The sequence below is a fragment of the Natrix helvetica genome (assembly GCF_964273705.1).
Source record: "Natrix helvetica genome assembly, chromosome: 6".
Lineage (NCBI taxonomy): Eukaryota > Metazoa > Chordata > Lepidosauria > Squamata > Natricidae > Natrix > Natrix helvetica.
In genome coordinates this window covers 1,112,913-1,126,820 of record NC_138553.1, presented here as the reverse complement: position 1 = coordinate 1,126,820, position 13,908 = coordinate 1,112,913, and the positions used below count along the sequence as shown (strand labels likewise).

Here is a 13,908-nt window from a genome sequence, read left to right as displayed (position 1 = left end):
AAACGAAGCCCCCCAGAGGCCCATTTTGGGATTTCTGGTACTTCCAGTAGGCCCCCTTTTCACCCTCCCAGAGCCTCCACGCAGGCCCTGCACTTTCCTCCCACCCAAAGCAGAACACATGGAGACTCCTGGGAGGGGAGGGGAGGTATATTGCTTGGAACCCTGACAGATGAGCAAAGGATGTTGGGAGTGAATGCTTTCCCTGCAGGGTCACCCAAGGGAGAACATCAACCCAGTTTCACATCTAAACTGGCTTTGGGGGTTGGGGTGGAAAATGATGCTGAAGCCTCTCAGATTCTCAACCCTCCAATTAAAATGAGGTGGACATGCAAGAAAGCCTCAAAGCCTCAATGGATGGTCTTTCTGAAGAAAAGCCTCCTCTGTCCCCCTTTAATGCCAAGGCTTGCCGTGAAAAAGTTTTGAGTTCAGGAATCCAAAATGATCAAGGCCAGTGATGCAAGAGAGAATTTATTTGACCTCCTGGCCCACCAGAAAGAGCAAAATCAGATCCAAGCTACAGAAAGCAAAGAAGGGGGTGGAGAAGAGAGATTTCGGCAAGGCTTCGTTGCTTTTCCAGACTTCTCCGGGTGTTTCCCTCACCCTGGAGCAGGGAGGGAGCAACTGGCCCTAGTATTTGCACTGGCAGATGAAAGCACGCAAGACGTCGCAAGGATGATCGTTCCAGGACATATAACCTGGGCAGAAAAAGAGAAAGTAGTGAGTAGGGACTCCCTCAGAGTCCCTGAGGAGTATTGCAGTGGCTCCCCCTCCCCCATTTGCAAGGGGAGGGAGCATGAAGACACCACAGGTGGAGAACTTCACCTAGCCATCAAGTCAGCCCAAGGCAACCAGACCTTTCCTCTCAAGCTCTGCTCCACTACAAGAGGGCATCAAAGGGCTTCTCTGGCCCATCTCTTTGGCATATAAAACCTAGGTGGAGTCTTGATTTCACTGTTAAGACTTTGCCTTTTTCTTTTCTGCAATATCCAAAGGAGGCCCCTGGATGATGGATGAGGGCACCAGTGTATTGTCCCTCCATTAGACTTGCCCAGAAGAGCAATAGCAATAGCCCTTAAGACTTCCATACCGTTTCACAGGGCTTTCCAGCCCTCTCCAAGCTGTTTCCAGAGTCAGCCTCTTGGCCCCCAACAATCTGGGTCCTCGTTTGACCCACTTCGGAAGGACGGAAGGCTTGAGCCATTACAATAATGGCCTTTAAAAAGTAGGTTAAGATTGTTTAATTATGGTGCTGTAATAATTAAGTTTGGGTTTTTGAAGAAATGACGAGTTCCATTTTTCTTTATTCCATTTTGTGTTCCCTGTATAGAGGGTTGGGTTGTGAGAGATTAGAATCTAAGGAGGTCAACAAAGGTCATCAGTGGCCAACTGGTAAGTGTTCCATATTGGATGAAACAAGTCCTCATTGTTGAAAGTGCATCTTCAACACCTCCCCTCCACCTTGGCTTACCTGTCTTGGCTATGAGCTCAACGCAATACTCATTCTTCTGCTGGTTGTTGGGCTCCCCTTGACCCCAGGCAAGGTAGTTGGTGCAGGATCTGTCTGTCCACTCCCAGACACGCTTCTGTAATGAAGGGGACGCCACATTAACATAGGTGGAGGCCCTGGCGATAGAGGGCCCTGGGCAGAGGGAGAGAAGAGATGGCAGGTTTCAAGGGAGAGGTCATCTAGCACCCCCTCCCTCCCTTTCTCCATCTAGCTAACCAATCTTAGTGGATCTGGAACAACTAACCAGGGTTAAACTTGGCGAATGCCTCTCCTACATCAGCTGGACAGTAGCTACGCGATTCCTTGGCCAATAGAAAGGACCTACCTTCTGTGCATCCTTCAGTCCAATCCAGACGTTTCCCTTCTTTGTGAGATAGTCAGAGACGTACTCAGCCAAGTCAGCTGACTCTGCCAGGCTGCGGATGGAGGCGAGGTGGCAGCCTGGCTTTAATTTCCTGCAGAACATCTGGGAAGATCAACAACGGATATTCAACGGAGAAGGAACATAACAGAACCCCCTGCTCAGAGCAGGAGAGCATTCTGGGCAAAGGCTGTCCAGTCTCTTCTTCAAAGCCTCCAGTGATGGAGCTCCCAGAACCTCTGGAGGCAATAATTCCATTGATTCATAGTCCCCATTTTCAGGAAAGGTCTGCTTAGTTCCACATTGCTTCTCTCCTTGCTTCGTTTCTACCCATTGCTTCTTTCCTGCCTTCTGGTGCTTTGGAGAATAAGTTGACCCACTTCCTCTCCTCTGTGGCAACCGGTCAAATATTGGAACATTGCTAACCCTGGTTCTTATTTTTACTAGGCTAAACATACTCAACTCCTGCAACTGTTCCTTACGTATTTTAGCCACCAGGCCCCTAATTATCTTTGTTACTCTTTTCTGTACCCTTTCCAGAGTCTCGTGGGCGTGTGTGTGGGTGTCTGTGTGTGTTTGTGCATGAGAGAAAACAGCAGGCATCTGATTGCATCATCGTAGCCACCCTCTTCAGTCCGTTGACCATCAAGGATGCTTTTCCTGGAGTCTGCAGCCATTGAACAGTTCCTTATTTAAAACCCATGACATTTGTTTAAAATCTGAGATGCTCATCAGAATAAAGGAGGTCTGAAGATGCCAGTCAGAGTTGCCAGTGAGACATCAGGAAATCTCTTGTCTACTCAACCCTGAAGTTCAACATTTTCCCACAGATACTGGTCATGAAAGCCTAAACCAGTATATCACCCGTAGAATACTTGCATTTCAGATTATTCTAAAATCATGACCTTTGCTACCTTTTCATGCACCTTCCCTGGTGGCCTTCCACTTCATCCCAGGCGGAGTGGATGTGGGAGCTGCACAGGGCTCCAGCTAGACTTTTCCTATGCCTGGGTGAGGAAATTCACAGACACACAACGCTTCTAACCTCTGCGTCATTCCAGGTCTTGAGTTCATTGTTGAGCTTGTAGCAAAACCCATTCATGGAGAGCCAATCATTGGGACAACAACAGCCTTTCACTCCTATGTGGGAAGAGAGAAGGCCCAATGAGGAGATGGCCAGGAGAAAAGGAGGAGGAGGAGGAGGAGGAGCAGGAGGAGGAGGAGGAGGAGGAGGAGGAGGAGGAGGAGGAGGAGGAGACAGCTGGATCTGCAGAACATTCTTGACCTGTTGGCCTGTCAATACCTCTTTGATGGCAATAAACTGGAACTGATTTGGGTTACAGACACAGTGGCTGCATTTGCAAATTTCCACGTTTGGCTGTTGTTGATCAATGGCTAAGTCATGCCTGACTCTTCACAACCCAATGGACAATAGCATGTCACCCCCCTGTCATCCATGACCCCAGACTTTGCCCAAACCCATGTTCGTTGCATTGATGGCATTATCTAAACCTTTCCTCCTCTGCTGTCCCCCTCTCTCCATCTTTCTCAGGGTTTTTCCCAAAGAGCCTCTTCTCATTTGATGGCCAAAGTATTTGAGCTTCAGCTTCAGGGTCTGTCCTTTCAAAGAAATTCAGGGTTAGCTTTGGTTAATTTTCTCAAAGCTGCAAGCTGTCAGGGTTCCAAATAGCATCCAAAAGTAAATCAGAGTCCAAGGCAAAGTATTGCTCAAAGTTCCAATTGATGAAGAGAGCCATGTTGGCCCTTCTGGGAAAACCTGAATCTGAAAGCTTCCCGGTTTCCCCCACCCAGTTGAAAGTTCAGGATCTTGCCCCCACACCCACAAGTCCATCCCATGGTCCAATCTCCCACTGCCACGCTGGCAGTTTCCCCCCATCCAGTTCTGGTCAAGTGCAGAGGTGCAAAGACAAAGGATGACCTTGGCTTTCTAGAAAGAATTTTGTTATGACTACATATCATCTAACTCTGTATAATCCCCCCTCCCATTTTCCCACAATAGAAAATTCATAGTAGAATAATAGAAACTGTGGCAGGCCTGAGATTCACAAAAAATATGACTGCAGGTCTGACACAAGCCTTGTGTGAATCTTTCTGCTTTCTCTGGTGTATCATTCAGTGAATTGTATAAATGTGCTAAGCCAGAAATTGGATTCCTTCAAGAATCAAGCTGTTGACTGGGGCAAAATATGGGGATCCTGTGGTTCAGTTCTGGGGGAATCTGCAAGTGCTCAAGAGGCTTCAGGGGAGATCACGGATGGGACCACCCCAAGGCAAGGAGTGGAAGCACTAAACTGGCAACGCTAAATGCATGGATATTTTGCCAAGGTTTTAACTCTTAATTGTCTTCATGATTGTGACTTTTAATTGTACTAAAGGGATTCAAATGCAAGAACTTCAGCCTCTATGCACCAGAGAGACCCTTCCTTGGACTCACCACTTAGAGAGATGGCCACAGCCACCAAACCGAGACTCACAAAGGAAAATTGCCCCATGGTTTTCCTTCCTTTCCTGCACAGAGGGGGAAAAAGAGCAACAGCACTTAGTCTTATATACAGCTTCACTGTGGTGCCTTCTCTAAGCAGTTTTATGGAGTCAGCCTCTTGCCCCAAAACCATCTGGGTCCTCATTTGACCCACCTCGGAAGGAGGGGAGGCTCAGTCAACCTTGAGCCTGGTGGGATTTGATCTGCCAAATTGCAGGCAGCCGGCATGCAGCAGAAGGAGCCTGCAGCACTGCACTCTGACCACCGCAAAGGAGGGGGAGCTAAGCTCATTGAAAAACTCACTCCGGAAGGGGAGGCCATCCAACCCAGGATCAAGCTGAGAGTTCAATCGTTTGCCCACAGTTTTGCACTAGACCAGATGGACCCCCCTCCTCTCAGCATGGTCTTGCAACATCCTTGGTGGGTCAAACTGGATTCTGCATGGCTATGTGATCAGCAGGAGGATCCCTTAGAACGACTCTTCCGAGGGTCTCTCTCTCTCTCCTCCAGAGATCACCCAATGGATCCCTTGCTCCCTGCCTGAGGGACCACCCCACAGAGACCCTTCTGGAACCTGCAGCAACTTAAAAGAGGTTCCTGTAGATGGGGAGAGACACGAAGGAGTGAACTCATGCTGTTTCTCCCTCCTTGGTCCCCCCAGGTGGGAAAGCAGCACTCACCTGTCCCTTAGGATGACTCAGTCCAACTCTGGGTCTTTGTCTGGGGTGGGGAAGCCCAACTAAACACCCCAAGATGGAGATTGAAGCAGGATGGTGCTACTCTGTGAAGAAGGAGGACATTGAAATGTTGCCTTCAGCCAGGTCTTTTATACCCACAAACCACAAAACTCACAAATGTGGACATCAAGGTGTCATGTGTTGTCCACTTAATAGCTTAAACCCCCCCACAGCAGTTAGAACACACGCAGACACACATCCACATAGGTTGCTCAGAAGCTTTCATAATGTAGCTGTCATTTCAGCCAGTTGGCATGTCCTACATGCTTTGTTTAGTGATATTTGAGCAATAGTTGTGGGCCTGTGGTTTTGCTCCCTCCTGCATGCGTTGTGCCTAAAACACAAGTTACACAAGGCAAGGAATGCCTCTGGCCTAGTCTGTGAGGCTACTCCTCTGTTTAGCCCTATCTCAACTCTGCATCCCATGCAAATGGGATGTATAGATTTGTATAAAATAGCTTTGCAGGAGGCAATTAAGATGATTAAGAGCCTGGAAAAACCTCTAAAGAACGGTTGCAGGAATTTTGCTGAAGGACTAGTGGGGACATGACAACAATCTTTCAATATCAGCCCCAAAGAAGAGGGAGTCAAGCTATTTTCCAAAACATCCGAAAGCCAGACAAGAAGCAATGGATGGAAACTAATCAAAGAGAGAAGCAACTTGGAATTAAGGAGAAACTTGCTGACAGTGAGAACAATTAACCAGTGGAACTGCTTCCCTCTAGAGGTTGTGGTTGCGCCATCACTGGAGGTTTTTAAGAAGGGTCTAGACAGCCACCTGTCAGAAATGTTGTTTCTCTCTCTCTCTCTCTCTCTCTCTCTCTCTCTCTCTCTCTCTCTCTCTCTCTCTCTCTCTCTCTCTGTGTGTGTGTGCATGTGTCTGTCTCTCTCTCTCACACACACACACAGGCTTGGACTCTGATTGGGTAGATTTGGGTGAGTCGATGGGGATGAATCTTGTGGGGACAATCTGGGATGGGTTTGACCCTGTGACCCCTGAAGGCATGGACAGGATTATGGGGAGACTCAGTGCTGCCACTTGTGTGCTGGACCCGTGTCCCTCTTGGTTAGTTTCGGCTTCCCGGGAGGTGACACGAGGCTGGCTCCAGACGATTACCAATGCTTCATTGAGAGAGGGGTTCTTTCCCACCGCCTTGAAGGAGGTGGTGGTGAGGCCCCTCCTCAAGAAGCCTTCCCTGGACCCAGCTTCTTTAGCCAACTATCGTCCGGTCTCCAACCTTCGCTTTGTAGCAAAGGTTGTTGAGAGTGTGGTAGCACGTCAGCTTCCCCAGTACCTGGCTGAAGCTGTCTATCTGGATCCGTTTCAGTTGGGTTTCAGGCCCGGGTACAGCATGGAGATGGCATTGGTCGCGTTGGTCGATGATCTCTGGCGGGCCTGCTCCTCTGTCCTGGTCCTATTCGACCTCTCGGCGGCTTTCGATACCATCGACCATGGTATCCTACTGTGATGACTCGGGGGGTTGGGAGTGGTTCTCCTCCTACCTGTCGGATCGGTCACAGTTCTTGTTGACTGGAGGGCAGGGATCGACCCCGAGGTGTGTCACTTGTGCGGTGCCCCAGGGGTCGGTTCTCTCACCCCTCCTGTTCAACATATACATGAAACCGCTGGGCGGGATCATCCGTGGTTTTGGGGTACGGTATCATCAATATGCTGATGATACCCAACTTTTCATCTCTACCCAAACCACCCAAACGATGCCCTCAACGTGATGTCCCGATGCCTGGAGGCTGTGCTGATCTGGATGGGGAGGAACAGGCTCAAGCTCAATCCTTCCAAGACTGAGTGGCTGTGGTTTCCGTCATCCCGATTTGTGCATCTTGTTCCATCTTTGATGATAGGGGGAGAAATTTTAGCCCCCTCAGAGAAGGCCCACAATCTGGGAATACTCCTGGACACATGGCTTAGTTTAGAAGAACACCTGACAGCCGTGACCACGGGGGCCTTTTACCAGGTTCGCCTGGTACGTCAGTTGCGTCCCTTCCTGGATCGGGATGCTCTGTGCACAGTCATTCATGCCCTCATCCTTTCTCGCCTGGACTACTGCAACACTCTCTACATGGGGCTGCCCTTGAAGAGCACCCGGAGGCTTCAGCTGGTCCAGAATGCGGCCACGCGGGTTATCATGGGGGTACCTAGGTGCTCCCATGTTACACCCCTTTTAGGCGGCCTGCACTGGTTGCCGGTTGTTTTCGGGGTGCAATTCAAGGTACTAATTATGACCTTTAAAGCGCTCCATTGTCATCTGGTGACCTCCTGGGGGAGAGCCTTCTCTGTGGAAGCGCCTTCCCTCTGGAATGAGCTGCCCCCGGAGCTTCACATAATCCCCAACCTCCGGGCCTTCCGACGCGTCCTAAAAAGTTGGCTTTTCCAGCAAACTAGACGTCCTGTTAATTTTATCTAATTTTGAAATGTTAGTGTTATATTAATTGGGTTTGTTTTTTGGATTGTTTCTAATTTCCTTTTAACTTTTGTAATATGTGTTTTTTAATGTTGTACACCGCCCTGAGTCCTTTGGGAGAAGGGCTGTATATAAATCCAAAAAACCAACCAAACAAACACACACACACAAAATCTAGTTCTAGATTTAAAAATCTCCATTTTCGAACACCAAAAGGCAAATCCTTCAAAGTTCTTTCAAAGTGTGGCAAAAGTGCCCCAAGAGTTGTATCAGAGCTCTGAACAATTGTGTTTCTTTGAGTAAGCTTAATTGCGGTGGAGCCTCCAGCTGAAGGGGAAGTGGAGACGCTCCAGCTGAGAGACCGTTCGAGGGAGGAAGCGTCTGTGCTCAAACTCTTCAGTTTTCATCTGCAGAATTTTCTACAAACCACGAAAGGGTATCCTTTATGACGAGTTTGTTAGAGGAATTTTTTATTTTGTTTGGTTTGTCAAACATTCTACGAGATAACATGTATAAGTATAAACATGGACCTGAACAAAGGAAATGGGTACCAATGAATGGGGACAGTAGGACAGGGACGGTAGGCACGCTGGTGCGCTTATGCACGCCCCCCCCTTGACGGACCTCTTAGGAATGGGGTGCGGTCCATGGTAGACAGTTTGAGGTTGAAGCTGTGAGAGTTAGAGGATGTAACAAGAGAGTCAGGTAGAGAATTCCAGGTGTTGGCCCCTCTGTTGCTGAAGTATTTGTACTTTCTGCAATCGAATTTGGAGCAGTTTACCTTGAGTTTGTATCTATTGTTTCCCCAGGATTATTGTGGTTGAAGCTGAAGGAGTGCTTGACAGGTAGGACCTTGTAGCAGACAGTTTCGTGTTCTATGCTTCGGCCAGACCGTAGTCGGCGTAGTTCCGGGTTGTCCAAGCCCAAAATATCAAGCCTGGTGGCATCAGGGATTCTCTTGTGAGCAGAGGAGTGGCCAAGTGGACACTGTCAATCATAGGGGGCAATGACCAGCCATGGACAATTATCAGAACTTCAAGGGGAGACTGTGAGAGTTTTTCAGAGCCCCGATCCAAGCAACGGCAGCAGTTACGAGATTTGGCAGCTTAAGCAGGGCAACAGAAGAGGAAGGCTCCCTCTTCCCAGCTGATTCTAAATGATGGTCAGCAGAGGTTGATTGGATTGACTCAGCCTTGATTGACCAGTTCAGGCAAATATTGCTCAGTCACATTCTGAGGGAACGGGCCAGGCCTGGAATCCCACAAACCCCAGGGGAGTGACAGTATTGCAACTTTGCGTGCCTGTTTGGGGGATTTGCACCAGGAATAGGTTGGGTTGTGCAAGTCCAGGACTAGAACACAAGACTTACACCCTTCACACCTACCGCAGCTGCTCTGGGGAAGGAGGGCTGATGCAACTGGGAGCAGCCAGAGGAACAGCAGCTGCTGTGCAAAGGCAAAGATGGTGGGATTTAGTGCTTTGCTTTAGCTGTGGCAAGCCGGGGCATAGCTTTCGAGTTTGCCCAGACAGGTGCCCATGGAAGGAGAGCAGGGTGACCAGCGGGGCATAAAAGGAGCATCATCCCACTTGCTACTGTTAGGATCTGGTGCGATTAAGCACTAGCAATGAACCCCAGGTCGAGGTTATAACAGAGCAACCCTGTAAAGTATACGCAACGTGCGATAGATAAAGCAACCACACTGAATAATGGATAGTAAAGTTACAAAATAAACTTTACTTTGTGAAGAATATAGCAAAATCCATAAACACAGCCAAAAAGTCATACACAGAAAAAACAGTCCAATACTACCAAGATAACTTGGATACAAGTAGCAAATAACTGACACACAGTAAGTAGTAGCAACAGTAGTAACAGTTAGACAGCAGTTATCATACATCAATCAAGAGAGAGAGAGAGAGAGCAACAACATCAGCTGCAATTTAAATGCTGTAATCTACTAATTAGCAGAGCTCCTCTTTTAAAGATACATAACATGCCTTGTGCAATATATTGTCTACCCAACTTGTTGGTTACACCCTAACAGCTAGTCACACTTTCAGGGAAACGACAATGGGCCCTTTCTCAAGTGCTCACAGTGGGGAGGGAAGGTCATATGGGTCAGAGTATGCTCTTCATTGCTTCTGTCAGGTTGGGGCAGAAGGGACAAGCTCTGATCTGCACAGACCACAATCACAGGGACCTCCAAACAAGGTCACAATAAGGGATCATTACCAACCGCCTCTAAGATCAGATTTGATGGACCGATTGCAGATGGCTGACAGATTTACCCTGCTGGATCTCAGGAACGCTTATGACCTCATTAGAGTCAAAGAAAGACACGAGTATTTGACAGCTTTCGATATCAGGGATGGTGAGTTTTAATATCCAATTATGCTTTTTGCATTGTAATTATGAAACTCTGAGATTTCCCCCACACTCACACATGACAGGAAAGTGGTGCTGAGGCCCATCAGGTACCATCCCTCCAATTAAAATGAGGTGGACATGCCAGAAAACATCGTAGTCTCAATGGAATTGGCCTTCTAAAGAAACACCTTTCATGCCAAGGTTTGCCATGCAGAAGACTCAAGGGGTCTTGAGTTTGGGACCTCCACCGTCTCCTGGGTCTCCAAAATAAACAAGGCCAGTCATGCTAAAGCAGAATTTATTTGACCCCCTGGCCCATCAGGAGGAGCAAAATCAGATCCAACCTACAGAAAGCATCCATTAAGGCAGAGGTTCCCAACCGGGGGTGCAAGACGATATTTCAGGGGGTGCGATACCTTGGGTTTAGAAGTTTCAAAAGTATTGTGTATATGTATAATTCTATGCAAATAACGATTTATTTTTTAAAGAGGTGTGAGAATATATCAGAAGCCTTCTAGGGCTGCAGGATATAGAAACGTTTGGGACCCCCTGCATTAAAGGAAGGGGTGCAGAGCAGAGATTTTGGCAGAGCTTCGTTGATTCTCCAGGCTTCACCAGGTGCTTCTCTCACTGCAGAGCAAGAAAAGGAGGGACTTGCACTAGTGTCTGCACTGGCAGATGAAAGGATAGATGAGGTCACAGGAGATATCGTTCCACTGCTTGTGACCTGGGCAGCAAAAGAAAAAGTTTAGCAGTGAGCCCACTCAGAGTCCCGGAGGAGCATTTCAGAGGCTCCTCCCTCGTCTGCAGGGGACATGAAGATACCCTAGGGGGAGAACGTCGTGTGCAAATGTGGGCTTTGGGCTCAGCTGGTCGCTGTAACCAAGATAGTTTACCTAGCCAACAAATCAGGATACGGCACCCAGGCTTTGCCTGTCAAGCTCTGCTCGGCCACAAGAGGGCAGCAAACAGTTTGAGTTTTTAGCCCATCTCTTTTACAGGTGAAAACTGGATGGAGCTTTGATTTCACTGTCATGACTGTTACACACACACACACACACAGCTTTTTTCTTTTTTCTCTACCATGTGCTAAGGACATCCTTGAATGATGGGGACGGGAACCAGTGTTCCGGCTTGCAAAAAGGCCCCTCAGTTAGACATTGTAGCTTGCACAGAGGAGGAGGGGCCTGATGTGGCTGCCGTTGTGATATCCTGGCCAAATTGTAACATTGTTGGCTGGGGCCAGTGGAGGGCCCGGCATCCTCCACATGAACACGTGCAGCATGCGCAAGTGTCCTACCCTCCAGAGGCTCCGCGATGCTCCAGCTGCTCAGCGGAGCCTCACACAGGGGCTGTACACGTGTGTGGAAGCGCCAAAGAGTTTAAAGACAGGTAAGGATGACAGGCGGGCGGGTGGGCCCTCTGGAACACCGTACCGGAACGGTACCCACTGCTCCGGGCAGGCACCGGTTCAACCGTACCGTGGCATACCGCCTGCACCCCCCCCACTGGCAGGGACTGTCCTGACTCTCAGCAGGGATCTCTCCTTGTAGCATGGATGCATGTGAGGCTGCTAACCTCACCTGCACCTTCTCTCCTTCACTGAGAAGCACATCAGGAAAGCTTCCATACGGAGCCCTCCAGGTGGCTACTAAGCACTAAAGCTGCCAGAGATTCTTCTGCCAGGGGATATTTCAGCAAGAAAAGGAAAAGGAAAAAGCTAAATGTCCTAAAAGCTAAATGATGGCCATTGGGAAGGAGGTTAAGATGGAGCTTATGCGATGATGGTCCCTTAATGTGTCCAATCACACTTGACCAGTAAAGAACCCCTCTTCGAGTTCTAGTGCTAGGTCTAGATCTAGTTCCATGCCATGCCAAGCTATTCTCCCCTCCCCCATTCTCTATTATTCTCTATATAGAGCTGAGGTGGCACAGTGGTTAGAGTGGAGCACCGCAGGCTACTTCAGCTGACTGCTATCCGTAGTTCAGCAGTTCAGACCTCACCAGCTCAAGGTTGACTCATCCTTCCGGTCCTTCCAAGATCGCTAAAATGAGGACCCGGATTGTTGGGGGCAAGAGGCTGACTTTGTAAGCCACTTAGAGAGGGCTGTAAAAGCACTGTGAAGCGGTATATAAGTGCTATTGCTATTCTATATCATCCCATCTCCCATCCCATCTCCCATTCCACTCCACTCCACTCCATTCCATTCTTAATAATATTAAGGAGTCACGGCTTTCATTTCTATTTGTCCGACAGATGTTTGGGTTCCCTTTGATCTACTAGGGTGGTGGACTGTGAGAGCTTAGGAACCAAGAGATCAATAAAGATCATCAGTTGTCATGGGGTGAGCATTCCAAGGTGGATCACCTGGGGTCTCATTGTTGGAAGCCACCCTCAGTTGAGTCCCCACCATCCTGCCATAACTGACGGGGCCCAGAGGTGGACACAGAACTCATTGCCACCTGCGTTGTTGGGCTCTCCAGGATTCCAGGTGAAGTAGTTGGGGGGGGATCTGTCTGACCACTCCCAAGTGCGGTTCTGGAATGACAGGGAAGGCACATTAGCCAATGGAGGAAGAGGATTTGATTATGCAGGCCCAGAGCAGAGCAGAACATCTTCAAGACAAAGCAAATATATCATATCATCTCTCCCTCTCTCCTTCTCTCTCCCTCTCTCTCTCTCTCTCTCTCTCTCTCTCTCTCTCTCTCTCTCTCTCAATCTCTCAATCAGAATAGAGTTGGAAGGGACCTTGGAGGTCTTCTAGTCCAACCCCGTGCTCGAGCAGGAGACCCAATGCCATTTCTGACAATGGCTGCCCAGTCTCTTCTCAAAATCCTCCAGTGATGGAGCACCCATGATTTCTGAAGGCAACTTTGGTTCCACTGGTTAATTGTCCTAATTGTTAGGAACGTTCTCTTTAACTCCAGGTTTTCTCTCTCCTTGATCAGTTTCCATCCATTGTTTCTTGTCCTGCCTTCAATGCTTTGGAGAATAGGTTGACCCCCTCTTCTTTGTGGATAAGGAAGAGAACCCTCCAGAAGGAAACAACTCCTAAAATCCATGGAGTCACCTACACAGCTTCGGAGCCACTAAGCCTCATGCCTAGGTTGGTGGCAGCCCTGCACAAGACTGGTCAGAGAGATAAATGGGATCAAAATCAATGAATTCTAGGGTGGGAGAGTATCAGCTGAATCCCAGGACTATCAGATGTGCTTGGAAGCTGAAAAGCATCCTGGGAATTTTGGGTGGGGAGGACCTACTTCTGTGTGATGGCCAGTAAATAGTACCTGTAATCAGAAAGTCCCTGGGAACTGACAGGGCCGTCTTAACAGGCAAAGCAGCATACTGGGGCCCCAGCGTTAAGTCAGCCCTGGGAACTGAGATGAATTCCAAGGAAATTTTCCTTTGTTTAACACGATCAACGTAAGAGTTGTGGTGGTGCAGGGGTTAGAATGCAGAATTGCAGGCTGATTCTGCTCAGTGCCAGCAGTTCGATTCTCACCGGCTCAAGTTTGAGTCAGCTTGCCATCCTTCTGAGGTCAGTGAAATGAGGAGCCTGATACTTGGGGCCAATGTGCTGACTGTCAACCACTTAGAGGGGTCCTTCACCCACTACTGCATTATGGGGCAGTACAGAAGTCTAAATGCTAGTTCTGTGATCAAGCATTTTGCAGGAATTGAAAATGCAACAGAGAACAAGATGGAAGCCTGCCAGTAACAGAAAAGAGCAAAATCCGGACAATTTTTTTTAAAAAAGGAAAGAACAGCCCTCCCAGGACAGTCCCTGCAGTCCCTGAGTGAATGGCCCCCCAGAGTTGCAAGAAGGTTTAGAAGCCACCCAACAGGCCAAATGGAAGGAGGAGCTGAGTGTGAGGAGGCCTTGATCCTGAGATGGGGGTCAGAGCAGGATCAGGCCCTTTGGGGCTTTAAAGACAGCGGTCAGTTCTTTAACTGGGCAGGAAAGGTTGGTGAGGAGCAGGAGAGATGGCATTGGGGTAAAGAACATTTTTC

The 13,908-nt window shown here is 48.7% G+C and overlaps 1 protein-coding gene across 1 annotated transcript; it reads right to left on the bottom strand.

Moving 5' to 3' along the window:
- Window positions 1–483: 483 nt before the first annotated feature.
- LOC309394519 (C-type lectin mannose-binding isoform-like) lies at window positions 484–4,391 on the bottom strand. Its single transcript, XM_081957770.1, has 5 exons — window positions 4,324–4,391; window positions 2,914–3,008; window positions 1,833–1,973; window positions 1,469–1,583; window positions 484–695 (listed from the first exon to the last, which is right to left on the bottom strand). The coding sequence occupies exons 1-5, from the start codon at window positions 4,379–4,381 to the stop codon at window positions 628–630; spliced, it is 477 nt and encodes a 158-aa protein (XP_081813896.1). The 5' UTR covers window positions 4,382–4,391; the 3' UTR covers window positions 484–627.
- Between the last annotated feature and the right edge of the window lie 9,517 nt (window positions 4,392–13,908).